General features: G+C 39.6%; 1 protein-coding gene across 6 annotated transcripts in view; it reads left to right on the top strand.

The window, feature by feature from the left end:
- Positions 1-3889: 3889 nt before the first annotated feature.
- The window catches only part of LOC106581710 (RNA-binding motif, single-stranded-interacting protein 1), a 72360-nt gene continuing 55844 nt past the window's right edge, over positions 3890-20405 (top strand). For 4 of the 6 annotated variants that reach the window (XM_045704464.1, XM_045704460.1, XM_045704463.1 and 1 more), the window contains exon 1: positions 3890-4159. In XM_045704464.1, the coding sequence (XP_045560420.1) occupies positions 4088-4159 (72 nt within the window). In that variant the 5' untranslated portion in view covers positions 3890-4087. Of the gene's footprint in view, positions 4160-8252; positions 8392-16404; positions 16774-20405 lie in introns of those variants that run through there. The other 2 variants (XM_045704461.1, XM_045704462.1) reach the window with 2 other exon arrangements.

Genomic DNA, 20405 nt, shown 5'->3' with positions numbered 1-20405 from the left:
GTAGGTCTGCAGAAACGGGAGATCAGGCTGAGGGCAGAGCAGAGAGAGAAAAAGCTCAAGCATGCCGGGGGGAGGGAAGAGGAATGCTGAGAAAAATCTCACAGATCATATTTCAGGAACCTTGAGAACAAGAATCTAAGAAGCAATCCTGAAATGAAACTCTAAAGTCAAATGAAATCCACAAGGGTTTGGAGGTCGCAGAAAATATTACACTACATTTTGGCTTTTTAGTCAATTATTTGTGTAAAAATGTAAAATTATGGAAAACAGACCCCCAACTCAAATATGTTTTGGTTGGTCCAACAGTAGAGTGATTACGTTATAAGTCGGTATCCATCGTGTGGGAGATAATGTGAGTGGGGTATGGGGCTATTTTTCACCTGTACACATTTTGCCCTGGCCCCTGTAGTGAATTATTCAGTTTGATAAATGAGCATGTCATCTATGTACATCTGGAAGTGAGTAGCAGGACACATAGACAGCAGATAATAAATTGACAATGAAGGGAGCACCAAGACAACCAGTGACCCGTAACAGACCCTCCTGAGCCTTTAAAATGTAACGGATAAACCAAGTCCATAGTCATGCCATTACCTACAGAGCTCCGGTTAGATGGCAATGGTGAAGGACAATGAACATGGATAATTCTTTGGAACAAACGTGCCGTGTGCTTGTTATTTCCCCAACTTGGTTTGAAGCACAGTGCAAATCTTCTGATGGTTGATTTTCAGGACCACTTTTTGTACTTGACACAAAAGAGTCATAACCACTAATACAATATACTGTAGTAGTGTTATGTAATAGTGGCCCAAACAGTCACTGCCGCAAACCTGTGGAAGGTTAGTTTGGCTCCATGTGGCTCTAGCTTGCTCTAATTACTACAGGATCAAAGGAGAGAAGAAGCTCTTCATCCTCATTAATGGATTCAAACAACATTTGCAACAGACAGCAATAAGACCATGCCCAGACATGGTTGCCTGCACTTTAATGAAGATTAATATTACTACTCCTGTGTTTGGATATTTTTGGGAGGAATTTTTAATAATGTTTTATTCAAATCAGGTTGATGAGTCCTCTGTCTTTAAATCAGCGGCGTCATGCAGAAATAGACCAAGCCTTTCCTGGCTGGGCGATGGGAGTTTCCTGTTTCTGCTCTCACTGGTCCCTGACCGTTACCACATAGGACTGGGGTTGAACTTCGGAAAAGCTCCCCACAGTTCTAAACAATCGAGAACCAAATGTCAGGGCTTCATATTCCTGAGAAGGAAAAGTGGTGATTATAATGTATCTCCCTTTATATGAGTTGTGGTATTGCAGAGGAATGCGCATGATACTGTACAGTATATCCTGTTTCCTGCCAGTAACCTCTCTGAGCATCCTTAGTGATACTGTGGCTTTGTGTCCTGAACTCTGTTCTACAAAAACTGTTGTGTATGTGTCCTTACTATCTGAACAATTTGTTGATAACAAATTCATGCAATAGTACTTCAATACGACTTTCCTAATTCAAAGAACATCCCTGGAGCCAAATCTGGCGGCCATTGTAAGCCTATTTCCTGTTGTGACCTTTCACATAAATGTGTTTCATTGACAAAAACCCGACATAATATGCTCCCTTCCCTTGCAGTTTCCATGACTAATATGTGAGGATATGATGGTGATTTAAAGAAAAGCTATCGAAGTAGAATCATGGTACTTGTTCTTGGCTAGGCAGATATTTGTTGGTATACAACTGTGATAGATTGGTTTGATTAAATGTGCATAATGTGATCTGTGCATTGTGATGATATCAGACTTAGTTTTTAGTTAATGACTTTAAATTGCCTTGTTTTGATGCCATGAAAGGTGCCATGAACCAATATGAGTGCTTCATTACGGTCAAGCACTTAGGGAGTGAACGCTATATACGGATTACATGGAGAAAATCGGACCACTCTGAAATGAAAATATCGGACCTCTCCTTTCAGCAAAATATATTTGAACTAAACCCTCCCTGAATGCTTAAAAAAACTAACAATTGACCCTCCCCTACACCCAAAATAATAATTCTAACAAAATGAATAGCAGAGAATATGTCTACCGTTTAGCCTCACTTCTTGGACAGACCAGTTTTAGAAACTGTTCTTCATCCAATCACGGCGCGATGTGATACAGCCTGGAATCAAACCAGGGACTGTAGTGACACCTCTTGCACTGAGATGCAGTGCTTTAGACCGCTGCGCCACTCAGGAGCCCCTGTTGTATTCGGCGCATGTGACAAACATTGAGTCTTTTTTAATGATTTTTTTGGGTGCAATTTATAGCCTATAAGGCTATGGATTGCGTGACCCAGCGGAGAATCAGAGATGAGGGGCGGCATCGGGCACACATCGATATATAGCCTAATAAGCAACTAATTCTAAAACACTGAGAAATATTGAAATTGCATCAATAACAAATTACATCACCCTCCCCTGGACTCGACTTTAAAATATAATATAATGGGTGGATCTAATCCTGGATGCTGATTGGTTAAAACCGCATTCCAACCGGCTATTATAAACTGTTTACCAACTTAATTAGAGCAGTAAAAATAACTGTTTTGTCATACCCGTGGTATAAGGTCTGAAATTCCACAGCTGTCAGCCAATCAGCATTCAGGGCTTGAACCATGCAGTTTAAAATCCTAAAATTAGCACCGGCTAAATCTATTATGTTGAAATGCCTATTTACTCTGTTCTATATCAATCTGGCATCATTTTTATGTATATATACAAAGAAATGTCAACAGAAAACTGGTAAAACCCAAATTAAATGCAGACAGTTTGCAGTCTTTCCAGCTTGAGTTTGAAGTGATTGTGTTAGCTGTGTTGTTGGCTAGCACCTCTGGACAACTGTCCTGATGAGAGAGCACATTTTCTATGCCAGGTGAAATCGCGCATCATTAGCTCATTGTTAAAATCAAATGTTATTGGTCACATTCACATGGTTAACAGATATTATTGCGAGTGTAGCAAAATGCTTATGGGTGTATCCAAATAAATGTCACTAGAAAACAGCTCAAACATACGCAAATGCGGCTACTTTGCTGATATTCTGGCTGCACTGTTTGACGTGACTGTACATTTGCAGCAGTTGGCTGGCTAGCTAGCAAGCAGGGGATAAGAACGTTGCCAGCCAGTATGGCCATGGAACATTTAGTAGGAACAACTGGGTCGCATACATAGATACAGAACAAAAATACTTCATGACTGGGTAGTGTCTCTGGCAACCTAAACGACAGAACAAACGACCAGTCGGCTTGGGTAGCAACCTTAGATTTCGGTCGGGACTATATCTTGTGGAAGAATGAAATAGCATGAATAAATTAATCAAAATATATTTATTTTATTAAAATATGTCAATCATTATTTGAATATGTTGGTAACCCATTGTGTAAAAGTGATAATGCCCTCGAAGCCGGTGTTTGGAGGATATATTGGCACGGTTTGCCTTCCCGAGATGAACACCCGTGCCAATATATCCTCAAAACACCGGCTTCTCTGGCATTATCACTTAACTAAACCCTCCCCTTGACTGACATTGAAAAAGCATTTACATTTCCTCAAAGTAACCATTCTGTAAATTTCGATCCTTCACTTATTGATGTCACATGGCAATGTTTGGATTGCTGGTGAAAAGGGGAGTACCTGTCCAACATCGGAGACCGATGTCTGGAGAGTAGGCCTATGGAATTTCCAATTCATCATTGACTGAAACTTCGTTATTGTATCTTCAACTACAAATTGTATTATCTAAAAATATACAACTGTTGTCTTTAAACTATTCTGAACGTTTCATGCATAGCCAACTGGTCAGCATTTGCGGTGACCACTTTAGCTCTAGTCAGAATGTACGCACACCAGAGAAAGCCCATTACCCGAATCAGGTCCAACTCCCACGCAGAAACGCAGTTCATTTGCGCGGAGGCTGGCTGACATTGGGACATTCCACTGTTTCGCTGTTTGGTTCCAGGGTGAGGTCTCCCGCCCCAACGAGAGAATTGACTTCGGGAAAACGGAATAGACGGAAATACTGAAGTAACCGACTAGTTCATATTTCTATATTCATGGGAAAAGCGTGGCAACAACAGATGTACCCCCAGTACTCATATTACTACCCCCAATACCTGCAAGCGAAGGTAAAGTAAAACAGTGTTCTATGTACTTGAAAAGTAGCTACATTGTAAAATGAACAATGCGCGGTTAGATTCCACAATTGATAAGAAAATGTTCTTCATCATCTGCCCCGATTATTGTACTCTACTTTGTCTGTAAGATTTCTTGTTCGTTAGGGTTATGTTTATTTGAAACGCATATTATCGCCTATTCAGGAAAATATGTTGAGATGACTTTATTTAGTGCATCTCCACACCTGTCAAACTCTTCTGACATACATATTTGTTGTTACTATTTGTTACTATTGACTTGGATCATTTAGATTCACATTGGCCAGATTGTGGTTCTCCAGGGTTAGCTAATAGAAAGGACATTCAATTTATAGGATTACTGTTATTACCAAATCCCTTAAACACTGCCGTATAATTAAAGGTCCAGTGCAGTCAACAACGTGATTTTCTTGTGTTTTATATATATTTCCACACTATGAGGAATAATACTATTGGAATAATACTGTGAAACTGAAAATTGTGATAATGCCCTTTTAGTGTAAGAGACAGTTTTTGTGAGATGGTTTTGGCCTGCCTGGTGACCAATAAGAAAGCATGTTCCAAACCTCACCGCCAATAACATCTAGTTTTCAGTTTTCCCCTCCCCACTCCAAGACAGTCCTAGCAAAATCCTTGCTTAACAAATTGGTCTTTGCTAAGAAGCTATTTTTGGTTTCTTTTTGACCATTTTAATTGAAAACAATCACAGTAAGGTACTTAATTGTTACCCTGAAAGGATTGGATATTGAGATAAAAACGGCTGCATTGGACCTTTAAGTATTAGATCAAGATACACCCAATTTATTCAACTATTATGAATTGTTTATGTAGTATTTGATATTCTATTTTGTATTGATTCATGGTCATAAGAGCGCAAGTCAGGTTTCATAGAAGTCTTTAGAGCATCATTAATACATTTTGTGTTGAAAATCAGAGGGCATATGGGGTCAACTGGCAGTCCTTAGTTGAATTACAGGCATCTCCTATGATCATCAAGAGGCTCCTACAGAATACTTTGCATCAGTTAGGCTCCATACATGTTTAATCAGCTTGGCTGCCTATTAAATGACAAGGTCCCAGAGCTCCAGCCCTGTAGGCTGCTTAGTATGCGACTGTAAAATGAGGATACGTTTTCAAACAGTGATAGACATCTGAGTGTGTCGATCCAATGAAAAGGACATTAAACAGGATTTTAGAATGACATTGTGTTAGCAACACAGCCTATTATAGCTGTGTTATGAATGCATGGGCTGTTTATTTACCATTTGGATATCATTTGAAGAGCTTCAATAAAAATAAGTGATACTAGCAAGAGCAGGTTACATGTTTCTCTTTTCTTTGAAGATATCATTTGAAGAGAAAGTATTAGCTTATTTGCCAAAGTTAGTCAACATCACCTGCATTCATAGCTGCTGGTCATTTAGTCATAAAACGCTGCCTTAACTCATCTTCCTAATGATGAGCAATATTCCTCAGTGTTTTTTCCTTCTAATCCCATTCTTCCATTGACTAAAGACTCATTCTTTGAATTTGATTCAAGAATAGGGCCATTCATTTGATTTCCGCATGGAAAGGGATGTGGCCCCGTTCACTTTGTTTTATGACACACCAGATATGTGTGGGGTGGCCTTAATACAGAAATGGCTTGTCCACTTCAAACAGGGCCCTGCTTTGTGAATAACTGACATGGTGGTTTACATTATCACTGTCCTGCTGTGTCCTGCTGGCCTCTTTGCTGGGATCCAAATGAAATGACTCTGTTATTGTCTTATTGCGGGGGCCTGGCACAGATTTCTCTCCATGGCTGTAAACATGCCGTCTATTTAGGTGTGTATCTGATGTTTCCCTCCCCCAGTGCATAAATATTGCATTATTCATTGTTCGGGTTCTTGTTTTTGTCAATTTGTTATGAGATATTGTCACAGGAATGAAAAGCATTGACAAAGCACAGAAAATTGGAGCATGTTTTTGAAGCAACTTTCTGTCTCGGCAGGAGACCAGCTACTGTACTGGGATTGAGGAATTCAAGTGGCGCAGAACAGGCTGCTTTTAGGTTAAAAACCGAGTACTTGAACACTGGTGTCAGTGCAAGGGATATCTATCTATATGAGTGATCCAGTAGTGGATTGAAGAGCTAGACTAGGGGGTCACAGATTTGCAGTTGAACAACAGATGGTCCTTACTGCTGAAAAAGTGTTTACATTGACGTAAATAAGCTTTTACAAGTTCGATCACTGTTAAAATACTCACAGCTCCCAGTCCTGAAATAAATAAAAATCAATGTTATTTGTTGTCAACACAAGCCTTTAATCAATGAAAAGTGAACACATTAACTGCCATCGGACATTACATACAGAGACTGTGAACAATGGCATTATGCTGAGCCTGAAAAAGCCCTATACAATGTTTACAATAAAGTTTGGAGAGTTGCTTGGCAGCGGAATGTATACAATTGAACAGCACAGAGGTGCTGCTCTTTATGTTGGCGCAGGGCTGAAAGAGCGCCCATTGTGCTCCTATGATTCTCATTCTTGGCGACTTTTGACATGAGCAAAATGATGGCCTACCCAGTGCACAGTAAAACCCACCCTGCTGTTGAGTCTCTCTCTGCCAAGAGGCTCTCATAAAAAGAGAGAATACATTGAAAAGCCTCATCAGGGTTAGAAAGGTTTCAATGGTGACACGTGAGCCATAAAGGTAATCATGTCTTATTCATTGCTTCTCGTGTAAATAATGTACATGAGTATGCAATTAAATAAAGCAACAACAGTTATAATATCAATCGTAATGTAGCAGGAATATTGCAATCTATGTTGTTGATTTTTACTTTGCAAAGACAATTATTATGGAGGCAGAGCGTAGTCAGGGTTGAACAAACTTACATTTTCACTTCTCATCAAGGCCTTTATTATCTTTTTTCATGAGAACATATGTTATTTATGAGGAAAACCAATAAACATCTTGTATCAGGCTATTTCATTGATAAATAATTCATGAAAGGGGAAATTGATTATGAAAAACGGGGAATAGGAAAGATTATTGAAAATGAGTGCATGTCAATCATGTATTTTCTAGCAATACGGATATTAATTATTTCTGCTTATAATCAACTGAATATCAGATAATGGATGTGGGTGAGTCAATGTTCACTATTTGCTTTCAAAGTAAAACAATAAATAAGAAAGGTCTAATTTGTGGCCACAATAGTATGAAATTAAAATATATATTTTTTCCCATTTGGAATAAATTGCATGCTCTACATTTAGTCATTGCTAAATTTTGGGCACTAGATGAAACGTCCTTAGAATTCTTACAAACATTCTTCAAATATGAATGTGTCTTTCACCATCAACACATGAAGAAAACGTGACAAGTGAGTTTGCAATGTTCTATTACAACCCCTCTCAACTGACCAACAATTAAGCCAAATCTCTCTGATTGAGCAATGTGCTGTTGACAGCAAAACATCAGTGTTTGATATTCTATCCCTCTGTGCTGTAAGTCAAACATAGATCACTTGCCACATGATCACATCCCTTTGGTGCTGACATCACATGACCAGTGAGTGCTGGAGACAGATGGGCAGAGTGCTGTCTGTCATGGGGATCTACAGTGCAGCATGTTAACTCTGTCCTGTCCTGTCCAAGCTCCTCTCTGTTTATTGTTGAAAAACTGTCTGCAGAGCAGACTTCTGGCAAAACTAAGACTGATTTAAATTTTTATTATGAGGAATTTGTGTAGTTTTAGTGCTGTTTTTCTGAAGTAAACGTTTCTGTTACAAGACGAACATTATCACGAGTGTAGCATCCACTCTAAAAGCTTTTATTGAATTGTCTCTGCAATTTGATACACCTGATGGCCTGCAGAGTCTCCTTTAAGACTAATCGAATGTAATACGTTGATAATGTTTGTGTGAGATTTTTTTTTTTTTTAATTTGATGAATTTGGAAGTATGGAAAGACTTTCCATTCATCTACTCTCAATCTTGGATAATGAGAACCTTAGGTTGAGCTTTCCTACCCCACCCCCATGCCTTTATCATTTGTCTTCCTGTGTGTGACACACACACACACACACACCCACACGTTTGTCTTTGTGGTTTACTTGTTTCCACCCTAACGCGCTGGGAGTCGTCGAAAATGATTCTGTCGCTGCCTCAGTGGGGCTTTGGCCCCCTAACACACCCCTTCCATCCAGGCAGGAAGGTAAATATACAGAGCTGTTTGTAAAGACTTCCTGGTACTGCTGGGACTGTCTTTCCTCCACTTGAATTGTAGGGTTCCGTGGTATTGCTGGATCTCATTCTGAGCGAGCTAACGGAGAGGAAGGAAATGGATGGGAGAGAGATGTCAGCCTTGTGTTAAACCTTATAGCTGCTCTTAGTCTCGAGAAAAACGGAGGGCAGTCTTATGATTCTATGTGCTGTGAGTGCCTGATTCCTTTTAACTGACGAAGTAGCTGATTTCCTTACCATCAAAGGGTGTTGCAGGCTTATGTATACCGTTCCCATAAATGCGCATGTACACTGTAATGGTGTGTATAGTTGTCATCTATTAGTCAAGCTGCTAGATTCTGTGTAAGAGCCCTGATGTCTGTAGGGTTTGATCTGGCATAGAGCCAAAACGAAATTGAAAGGTATACACTGCGTGGGAGGGGCCTGCTTCCTGATCATTTGTTTGTTCTGCCGATTCAGCAGAGACAGCTGTATCATGTCAAAACAGCATGCTTAAAAGAACTGATTTGTGGCCGTGTGAGATCGGATCTCACCGCAGGCTTTTCTGTGATTGTAGGTTCACTCATAGGTGAGATGTTTGTCATACCTCATGAAAACAGAAAGTGTTGCTTTAAGTCCGTAGAGCAGCAGCTCAAATCTTTAGTTTTATTTCATTGTCAGTCTCAATTCCTAAAGAAAATAATAAATGAAGTTTCAGGTAAATAAATGCATTCACAATAAATAATAATTACAGTTGGCTATATGTTTTATGTAATAACTTTGAAAGCACTAGACCAGTGGAGGCTCCTCAGAGGAGGAAGGGGAGGACCATCCTCCTCAGTGAATTTCATAAAAATAAAAAGTTAAACATTTCAAGAGTTATCCTTTTTAGATAAAACTATACAAAATATATTCAGGTCACCAAATAATGTATTGAAACACACTGTTTTGCAATGAAGGTTTACAGTAGCCTCAACAGCCCTCTGTAGGGTAGCACCATGGTGTAGCCAGAGGACAGCTAGCTTGAGTCCTCTTCTGGGTACATTGACTTCAATACAAAACCTAGGAAAGTAAATGGTTGTCACCCCCTTCCGTAGACTTACACAGTAATTATGACAACTTCTGGAAGACATCATCCAACCTATCAGAGCTCTTGCAGCATGAACTAACATGTTGTCCACCCAATCAAAGGATCAGATAATGAATGTAGTACTGAAAGCATAAGCTACAGCTAGCTAGCACTGCAGTGCATGAAATGTGGAGAATAGTAGACTCAAAGAGAGAGAAAGACAATAGTTTTGAACAAATTAATTTCTTCAAAGATAAAGGAGAAGCAAGAGATAGAGAGAAAGATCTTTCTTCATTTTTTTTCACTTTCACTTACTTAGCTAGCAAATGCAGCTAGCTAGTTTAGCCTTCTCAAACAGAGGGATGTTAGCTAGCTGGATATCCAACACTGGAACTCTTCCAAGTCAAAGTAAGCTTTTGGCTATACTAATTTATTGCCACCGGGGCCCACCGGTGTAACTGCTAAACTGTGTACTACACTGTACTGCATAATTGTAGAGGGTTTACTAATGCGTTAGTTATATTAGCTATGTTGACTATAACGTTACTTTAGCTAATATGGTGAGCTAGCTGCGGTTATGATACACTATATATACACAAAACAGTGTGGACACCACTTAAAATTTGAGAATTCGGCTATTTCAGCCACACCCGTTGCTGACAGGTGTATAAAATCAAGCACAAAGTCATACAATCTCCATAGACAAACATTGGCAGTAGAATGGCCTTAATGAAGTGCTCAGTGACTTTCAACATGGCACCTTCATAGGAGTCCACCTTTCCAACAAGTCAGTTCGTTGAATTTCTTTCCTGCCAGAGCTGCCCTGGTCAACTGTAAGTGCTATTATTGTAAAGTGGAAAAGTCTAGAAGGAACAACGGCTCAGCCGCGAAGTAGTAGGCCACACAAGCTCACAGAACAGGACCGCCGAGTGCTGAAGCGCGTAGCGTGTAAAAATCGTCTGTCATCGGTTGCAACACTCACTACCGAGTTCCAAACTGCCTGTTGAAGCAACGTCAGCACAAGAACTGTTCGTCGGGAGCTTCATGAAATGGGTTTCCTTGGCCGAGCAGCCGCACACAAGCCTAAGCGCAATGCCAAGCGTCGGGTGGAGTGGTGTCGGGTGGACTCAGGAGCATTGGAAACGCGTTCTCTGGAGTGATGAATCACGCTTCACCATCTGGCAGTCCGATGGACGAATCTGGGTTTGGTGGATGCCAGGGGAACGCTACAGTTGAAGTCAGAAGTTTGCATACACCTTAGCCAAATACATTTAAACTCAGTTTTTCACAATTCCTGACATTTAATCCTAGTAAAAATTCCCTGTCTTTGGCCAGTTAGGATCACTACTTTATTTTAAGAATGTGAAATGTCAGAATGATAGTAGAGAGAATGATTTATTTCAGCTTTTATTTATTTCATCACATTCCCAGTGGGTCAGAAGTTTACTACATACACTCACTTAGTATTTGGTAGCATTGCCTTTAAATTGTTTAACTTGGGTCAAACATTTCGGGAAGCCTTCCACAAGCTTCCCACAATAAGTTGGGTGAATTTTGGCCCATTCCTCCTGACAGAGCTGGTGTAACTGAGTCAGGTTTGTAGGCCTCCTTGCTCGCACACACTTTTTCAGTTCTGCCCACACATTTTGTACAGGACTGAGGTCAGGGCTTTGTGATGGCAACTCCAATACCTTGACTTTGTTGTCCTTAAGCCATTCTGCCAGAACTTTGGAAGTATGCTTAGTGTCATTGTCCATTTGGAAGAACCATTTGCGACCAAGCTTTAACTTCCTGACTGATGTCTTGAGATGTTGCTTCAATATATCCACGTAATTTTCCTTTGTCATGATGCCATCTATTTTGTGAAGTGCACCAGTCCCTCCTGCAGCAAAGCACCCCCACAACATGATGCTGCCCCTCGTGCTTCACGGTTGGGATGGTGTTCTTCGGCTTGCAAGCCTCCCCCTTTTTCCTCCAAACATAATGGTCATTATGGCCAAACAGTTCTATTTTTGTTTCATCAGACCAGAGGACATTTCTCCAAAATGTACGATCTTTGTCCCCATGTGCGGTTGTAAACCGTAGTCTTGCTTTTTTATGGTGATTTTGGAGCAGTGGCTTCTTCCTTGCTGAGCGGCCTTTCAGGTTATGTCGATATAGGACTCGTTTTACTGTGGATATAGATACTTTTGTACCTGTTTCCTCCAGCATCTTCACAAGGTCCTTTGCTGTTGTTCTAGGATTGATTTGCACTTTTCGCACAAAAGTGCGTTCATCTCTAGGAGACAGAACGCGTCTCCTTCCTGAGCGTTATGACGGTTGCGTGGTTACATGGTGTTTATACTTGCGTACTATTGTTTGTACAGATGAACGTGGTACCTTCAGGCGTTTGGAAATTGCTCCCAAGGATGAACCAGACTTGTGGAGGTCTACAAATTTTTTTCTGAGGTCTTGGCTGATTTCTTTTGATTTTCCCATGATGTCAAGCAAAGAGGCACTGAGTTTGAAGGTAGGCCTTGAAATACACCCACAGGTACAACACCAATTGACTCAAACGATGTCAATTAGCCTATCAGAAGCTTCTAAAGCCATGACATCATTTCTGGAATTTTCCAAGCTGTTTAAAGGCACAGTCAACTTAGTGTATGTAAACTTCTGACCCACTGGAATTGTGATACAGTGAATTATAAGCGAATAATCTGTCTGAAAACAATTGTTGGAAAAATGACTTGTGTCATGCACAAAGTAGATGTCCTAACCGACTTGCCAAAACTATAGTTTGTTAACAAGAAATTTGTGGAGTGGTTGAAAAACAAGTTTTAATGCCTCTAACCTAAGTGTATGTAAACTTCTGACTTCAACTGTACCTGCCTCAATGCATAGTGCCAACTGTAAAGTTTGGTGGAGGAGAAATAATGGTCTGGGGCTGTTTTTCATGGTTCGAGCTAGGCCCCTTAGTTCCAGTGAAGGGAAATCTTATCTCTAAAGCATACAATGACATTCTAGGTGATTCTGTGCTTCCAACTTTGTGGCAACAGTTTGGGGAAGGCCCTTTCCTGTTTCAGCATGACAATGCCCCGGGGCACAAAGTGAGGTCTATACAGAAATGGTTTGTCGAGATCGGTGTGGAAGAACTTGACTGGCCTGTACAGAGCCCTGACCTCAATCCCATCGAACACCTTTTGGATGAATTTCAACCTCATATATAGAGAACATTTTAGTATCATGTAGTAGCCTAAACCTGTCAATGTTAAACTTGGTGAATGGATTATGAATGACAGTCATCCAATATGCTGTAATAGAAATAAGGCAATGCTCATAAAAAAAATGTGTCCTTACTAATCTTAAAACGGCAGCGACCGCTACTGCAGTAGACATACAGTACCAGTCAAAAGTTTGGACACACCTACTTATGCCAGGGTTTTTATTTATTTTTTACTCTTTTCTACATTGTAGAATCATAGTGAAGACATCACAACTATGAAATAACACATATGGAATCATGTAGTAACCAAAAAAGTGTTAAACAAATCAAAATATATATTATATTTGAGATTCTTCAAAGTAGCCACCCTTTGCTTTGATGACAGCTTTGCATACTCTTGGCATTCTCTCAACCGGGTTCATGAGTTAGTTACCTGGAATGCATTTCAATTAACAGGTGTGCCTTGTTAAAAGTTAATTTTTGGAATTTCTTTCCTTCTTAATGCGTTTGAGCCAATCAGTTGTGTTGTGACAAGGTAGGGGTGGTATGCAGAAGATAGCCCTATTTGTTAAAAGACCAAGTCCATATTATGGCAAGAACAGCTCAATTAAGCAAAGAGAAACGACAGTCCATCGTTACTTTAAGACATGAAGGTCAGTCAATCCGGAAAATTTCAAGCACTTAAAGATTATTCAAGCGCAGTTGCAAAAACCATCAAGCGCTATGATGAAACTGGCTCTCATGAGGACCGCCACAGGAATGGAAGACCCAGAGTTACCTCTGCTGCAGAGGATAAGTTAATTAGAGCTAACCTCAGATTGCAGCCCAAATAAATACTTCACAGAGTTCAAGTAACAGACACATATCAACATCAATTGTTCAGAGGAGACTGTGAATCGGGCCTTCATGGTCGAATTGCTGCAAAGAAACCACTACTAAAGTACACCAATAAGAAGAAGAGGCTTACCGGTGGAAATCTGTCCTTTGGTCTGATGAGTCCAAATTTCAGATTTTTGGTTCCAACTGCCTTGAGACGCAGAATAGGTGAACAGATTATCTCGGCATGTGTGGTTCCCACTGTGAAGCATGGAGGAGGAGGTGTGATGGTGTGGGGATGCTTTGCTTGTGACATTGTCTGTGATTTATTTAGAATTCAAGGCACACTTAACCAGCATGGCTACCACAGCATTCTGCAGCGATACACCATCCCATCTGGTTTGCGCTTAGTGGGACCATCATTTGTTTTTCAACAGGACAATGACCCAACACACCTCAAGGCTGTGTAAGAGCAATTTTACTAAGATGGAGAGTGATGGAGTGCTACATCAGATGACCTGTCCTCCGCAATCACCGGACCTCAACCAAATTGAGATGGTTTGGGATGAGTTGGACCGCAGAGTGAAGGAAAAGCAGCCAACAAGTGCTCAGCATATGTGGGAACTCCTTCAAGACTGTTGGAAAAGCATTCCTCATGAAGCTTGTTGAGAGAATGCCAAGAGTGTGCAAAGCTGTCATCAAGGCAAAGGGTGGCTACTTTGAAGAATCTAAAATATTAAATATATTTTGATTTGTTTAACACTTTTTTGGTTGCTACATGATTCCATGTGGTGTTATTTCATAGTTTTGATGTCTTCACTATTATTCTACAATGTAGAAAATAGTAAAAATCAAGAAAAACCCTTGAATGAGTAGGTGTGTCCAAACGTTTGACAGGTTTACATATGTACCTTTGACTCCTATATAAAGAGATAGTTCCACTGACTATCACGCTCCCCACCCTGGTCCCCTTTCACTCAGTGACCTCCACAGAGTGCTGATTCAGGTCTTTCTGTTCCCTTTAACTGTGACCTATTTGCATCTAATGGTGGCTGAAATGGCCTCCCAATATGCTCTCTATATATGACTCTATCTGTCGTGTCTTTTAGGAAAACATTTTAGGAAACCATTTGACAACCTCAAAAAATGCAACTAGGAAAAGATAGGAAGGAAAGATTCATTGGAGCTTTTAGTAAATCACCTCTATTGTTCAGGTTTAAAGTGAGCCCATGCTGAAACCAAAAGGAAACATTTTACTGGGATTGGCTTTTTTTTTGCTGATTTGGTTTTAGACCAATTTTGACATTGCTCTGTTTGCAGTGGTCAAAGGACCAGATGTTGCATCATCTTATTAGCAGTTGGTTCAAAGCCCCGGACAGAAAATGCATGATGAGGGTGAGCTCTGACACTGTGCCCAGTGGGTAAAAAAAACGACCACTCTACCCCTCATGGAATTACATTGAGAGTTGCTGATGCTATGATGACCAATATATTTAATTAAAGACAGGAAATGCAGCTTGGAGAAGGAGGATGTAATCTGTAAAGGATGACAACACGCTAGGTGAAAAGAAAGAGCATGGCGGAACAAGAAATAGGTAAAAAATGTAACCACAAAGGCAACGACCACACAAGGTCAGCATGAATTCACATTCTGACTTCACCACCACTGTTGGTTTTCCAATCAGAGATGGAGACTGGTGGGTGAATGGGTTTTGATTTATAGCCAAGTACAGCCTCTGAGTGTATGTTTTGCTATAATAAAAACCTGGGTCACCCTTTCACTTACAATTTCGGATCTCTGCTGAAGAGTGGCTCGATCCTTACTGTTGCGTGCAGTCTCTTTGCACATTTACTCCACATCCATAGCATCCCTAGACTGTGTAACGATTACTTCATTAGAACTGTGAAAATTTAAAACATTTTCAATTGGTTATATATATTTTCAATTTCATTTTCCCAGGTGTATTTTTATCTGTGTTTGCTCTTTTTGTCTGCTTTCATCAATCTGATTAATATTTATTTCGAGGAGTTAATATGTATTATTATTGTGTTATAAATGTCCTATGGATTTAACCCTCAGTTGCCTTTTTGTTTCAGTGTTGTTTATCTACATATCAATTCAGTCATTTTAGTTTAATGTACTATGGTGTGGCCTGCGCTGCGGACATTCAATTTAATTCAAATTGTAATAACATATGGGTCCTGCATCGGTCAAAATATCGTCCTGCTCCTTTAACTATCTAATGGCCGCACTGTGTGGTCCTTGCTATCAGGGATCCTTGGGACGTCCCAACCCCATTGAAGTTGAAGTTTAAAAATGTTAAGGTTAGGGTTAGGTAATGGTTAGGATAAGGATAGGGTTAATTTAAGGTTAGAGTTTAGGGTAGGGACGTCCCAATGAACTCCGATAGCTAACCCTGTGGAATGTTTGGTATGCATTCCAGACTAGAATAGTAGCGAAAGGGGAAAGAAACATTGTAACAATGTCTCTTGTATAGACCTGTTATTCAATTATACCAGCTAATTGTACTTACACCTTCCATAGGCTGTATTGTAGTAGATTATATTCTTGAAAATTGCAGAAAAAAATATGATGTAGTGTTGTTTTCATGTTATCCAGTGAAGTCATCATCCCTACACCGGATAGAGGAATGGTTTCTTCCACCAGGCAGGTTCTGTTCTGCGGGGTTTCCACTAGTTACCACAGCCACAAAGTATGACTCTATCGTAAAGACAAGAAAACATGAAATAAAAAATGCGCTATTTGGTTTTAATTTCATTTTAGGCATAAGGTTGGCAGTGTGGTTAAGGTTCGGGTTGAGGTTAGGTTTTAAATCACATTTTAAAAAGAGACATTGTAGAAATAGGCGGGGTTTATGACTTTGTGGCTGTGGTAACTAATGGAGAGCGTTATGCGGGGGACTCAATGCAAATCAATGAACTCAAGAAACGGGGTTGGGAAATCGAAGTTCGGACTAATTCGCGCATACGTTGACATCGCTATATTTTATGGTAGTATATGATACTATATGTCAAATACAGTATACTATATAGGCCTACAGTAGCCCATAGTAAGACTAGTAGTCTTTGCTTTAGTATAGCAAAGAGACGATTTTTTACAAACACATCTATGTAGCTAGTCAAATTTACAACTTCACCTAAACAGCCATTGGATACAAATAGTTCGAAATACATTAGTAAAACAATCGATCTTGGGTCTTTGGAAACCGATGATGATTTTTGCGAATTCTTGCAACCCATTGAGGACTCCGTATCGTAAGCAGGTAAATAGCCTATTTGATTATACAAAATGTATGTAATAGGCATTCATCCTCATCATCAAGCTGACTCATTGAAATCGCAAAACATGTATTTTTTTGATCAGACTATGGGGACAAATAGCCTATTCCCAGAGAGAATTGAGGAACAGAAAGTTTAGTTTTAATTCGTCAACAGAATTTCACTAGGCATTTTAAAACATATTTCTACTCGTATAGTATTAGTGGGTTATCTCTGAAACTACTGTATTCTCGTTGTATTCTTTCAGTAAACTAGTAGGCTATTGCTACTGTTTTTAATTCAATGATTTTGTTAGAATATCCATAGCTGGGCCTGATGTCAGTGTATTTAGCCCTTTAACAGTGCATTCAATCTAGCTACTCATCAACCTTTTCTTTGACCTGGATTTTAATCAACAATTAATTTAGTTGATGGTTTATATGTATAGTTTATGTTATCAAATTCATTTAATTTGATATGTTGTGGTAGAGAAGTGAAGGCATTCTCAAGAGACTTTCTGAAATCCCCTTTACCTTTAAACTTTGGAGATTCAGGAGCTTGTCCTCACTACTGTGTGTTCCAATGTAGAACTAGTTCAGTAGAAGTGCCTTACCAATGTTGATATTCGGCCACTTTATATTTATATTTTAGCCATTTAGCAAATGCTCTTATTGAGAGCGACTTACAGGAGCAATTAGGGTTAAGTGCCTTGCTCGAGGGCACATCGGCAGATTGTTTCACCTAGTCGGCTCGGGATTTGAACCAGCAACCTTTTGGTTACTGGCCCAACACTCTGAACCGCTAGGCTGTAAGGATTCTATATAAACCACCCTATATCCCATATTTTTCAAACGATAACAATGTAATAAACCACCCAGATAACATTGAGGTCATGGAGAAATGTATTGGAATGACCTTGTGATAATTGAATGATAGCTTTGAAATTATGATGTGCCTCTGTAGATTGCTGTTTCCCATGTAAAATGTAGGCAAAGCGGTGGAATGTAATTCAATCATGCGTCCAATTTTCCCAATTTCTATATGGATTAACATTTTTGACAGGAAACTGTTGATGGTGTTGAAGATTTATTCATATTCAGGATTATTCAAGTCTGCTGTCATAGTAAGAGGTTAGTTTTAGCTGAGGGCTTGGATAGTTCTGTGAGGGCGAGGCCTGTGTTACTGGAAGCCTAGTGAATTTCCAGCTCGGATATGACGGGCTCTGCTGGTCTGGAGCATGCTGATAAGACACTGGGCTCTCCCCATCACACTCCCTCAGACTCCTGGTGCTCAATAGGCAGGCAGATGTATGAAAACAAACTGGCTTTCAGTCCTGCGGAAAAGGGAGTTTCTCTCCTTGGGTGTGCGGATTTAGCCGGGACTGAAAACCAAGGGCACCGCTGGCATTCTCCTCAAAGATTGTCTTTGTTCACAAATAGCTTGAGCTAGTGGCACACTTCCTAGTTGGGAGCCTGATGATGATATCAGATGATTATTTCATGAGCTACAGTATAACAGACACTAAATGTTCTCTCTCTCTTCACTATTACAACAGAATGAAAGTCATGTATAGAAAGTTAAAACAAACCCTTGAATACATTATATTGCTATAAATTACTAAATTATAATTATGTGTTAGGAATGTTCATAAAGCACAAATATCCAACGACATCATCATTGACTATTATGAGAAATATCAACATGGCTCTCAACCTATACCCAATGCTCTCAATGCTAAGGCATTTTCAGTACCACATGCCCTCTCTAGCAGATACATCTGTTATGGGTTCAAAAGGTGACTGAAGGACCTTCAGAGTTTACAGAAAACACATGAAAGAGTTGACTGTTTTTGTAAAGCGAAGTGACCTGTCTGGACATGACACTCTTTGACAGATAGCCTGGAGATTACATGTGATCCTTCCTCTTGCATGCTACCTGAATACATGGCATTTTTGGGACATGTTTCAAAAATGCATAGAAGGATTCTCAATCAGGTTCTACTGTTAGTGTCAACTATGAGAACAGATGTCAGCATTGACCTTTTATCTCCTTTTTCTCATGTCTTTTAGGCTATGACTGTCTATTGAGTTATGATGCCAACTCAATAGGAGATTGGTCAATGTCACCTTCGTGTCCAGACTTTCAATGTAATCTTTTTTTAATGCATTAGTATTGTAACATTGTTGTCCACAAAATGAGACGTGTTGCTGAATGATTAATCACATGGATGCAACAATATTCGAAGTGTTAGAATTTGTGATGTTCATGGGTAGTGAAATGCTGTGAATGGAAGAATGTGATGTGAAATGGAAATTGCTGTTCCCTATAGATCCCAACATGAGATTTATGCCTGAAACCCAAACATCCAGAGAGTGCAGGATAAACATGGAATACTGGAGTGTTGGGTTTCACCATGAGAGAGCCATATTTCCAACTTATACAGTACCAGTCAAAAGTTGGGACACACCTAGTCATACCAAGGTTTTTCTTTATTTTTTACTATTTTCTACATTGTCGAATAATAGTGAAGACATCACAACTATAAAATAACACCTATGGAATCATGTAGTAACCAAAAAAGTGTTAAACAAATCAAAATATATTTTATATTTGAGATTCTTCAAAGTAGCCACCCTTTGCCTTGACAGCTTTGCACACTCTTGGAATTCTCTCAACCAGCTTCACGAGGTAGTCACCTGGAATGCATTTCAATTAACAGGTGTGCCTTGTTAACTTCTTGGGGCTATGTGGGACGCTAGCGTGCCACCCGTGGTGCACCCTATCAACAGCAGGTGCATTTCAAGAGCGGCAAATTTGAAACCAAATAAATGTCAAAATTCAAATTTTTCAAACATACAACTATCTTACACCCTTTGAAAGATAAACATCTCCTTAATCTAACCACGTTGTCCGATTTCAAAAAGGTTTTACGGCGAAAGCATAAAGTTAGATTATGTTAGGAGAGTACATTGACAATAGCTGTGTGTAATGTTTTGTCAATTCAAAGACGGGTGTCACCAAAACCATAAAACCAGCTAAAATGATGCACTAACCTTTTACAATCTCCATCAGATGACACTCCTAGGACATTATGTTAGACAATGCATGCATTTTTAGTTCTATCAAGTTCATATATATATCCAAAAACAGCGTTTTACTATGGCATTGATGTTGAGGAAATCGTTTCCCTCCAATAACCGGCAGTCAAGTCAGCACCACAAATTAAATAATTAAAATTAGAAAACATTGGTAAAATATTATATTGTCATTTAAAGAATTATAGATTTACATCTCTTGAACGCATTCAACTTGCCAGATTTAAAAATAACCTTACTGGGAAATCACACTTTGCAATAATCTGAGCACTGCGCCCAGAAAAATATGCTTTGCTATACAGACAAACGGCCATGTTGGAGAGATCTAAAATCGAAAATACTATGTAAATAATCCATTACCTTTGATTCTCTTCATCAGATGTCACTTCCAGGAATCCCAGGTCCATAACGAATGTAGTTTTGTTCAAAAAAGCTCATCATTTATATCCAAAAAGCTCCGTGTTGTTAGCACATGATCTAAGCCAGCCGGACTTCTCGTCATGAACGAGGGGAAAAAATATATTTACGTTCGTTCAAACATG

The sequence above is a fragment of the Salmo salar genome, chromosome ssa21 (genome assembly GCF_905237065.1).
Source record: "Salmo salar chromosome ssa21, Ssal_v3.1, whole genome shotgun sequence".
Lineage (NCBI taxonomy): Eukaryota > Metazoa > Chordata > Actinopteri > Salmoniformes > Salmonidae > Salmo > Salmo salar.
Note: the sequence above shows the minus strand (reverse complement) of the source record. Positions and strands in the feature narration are given on the sequence as shown.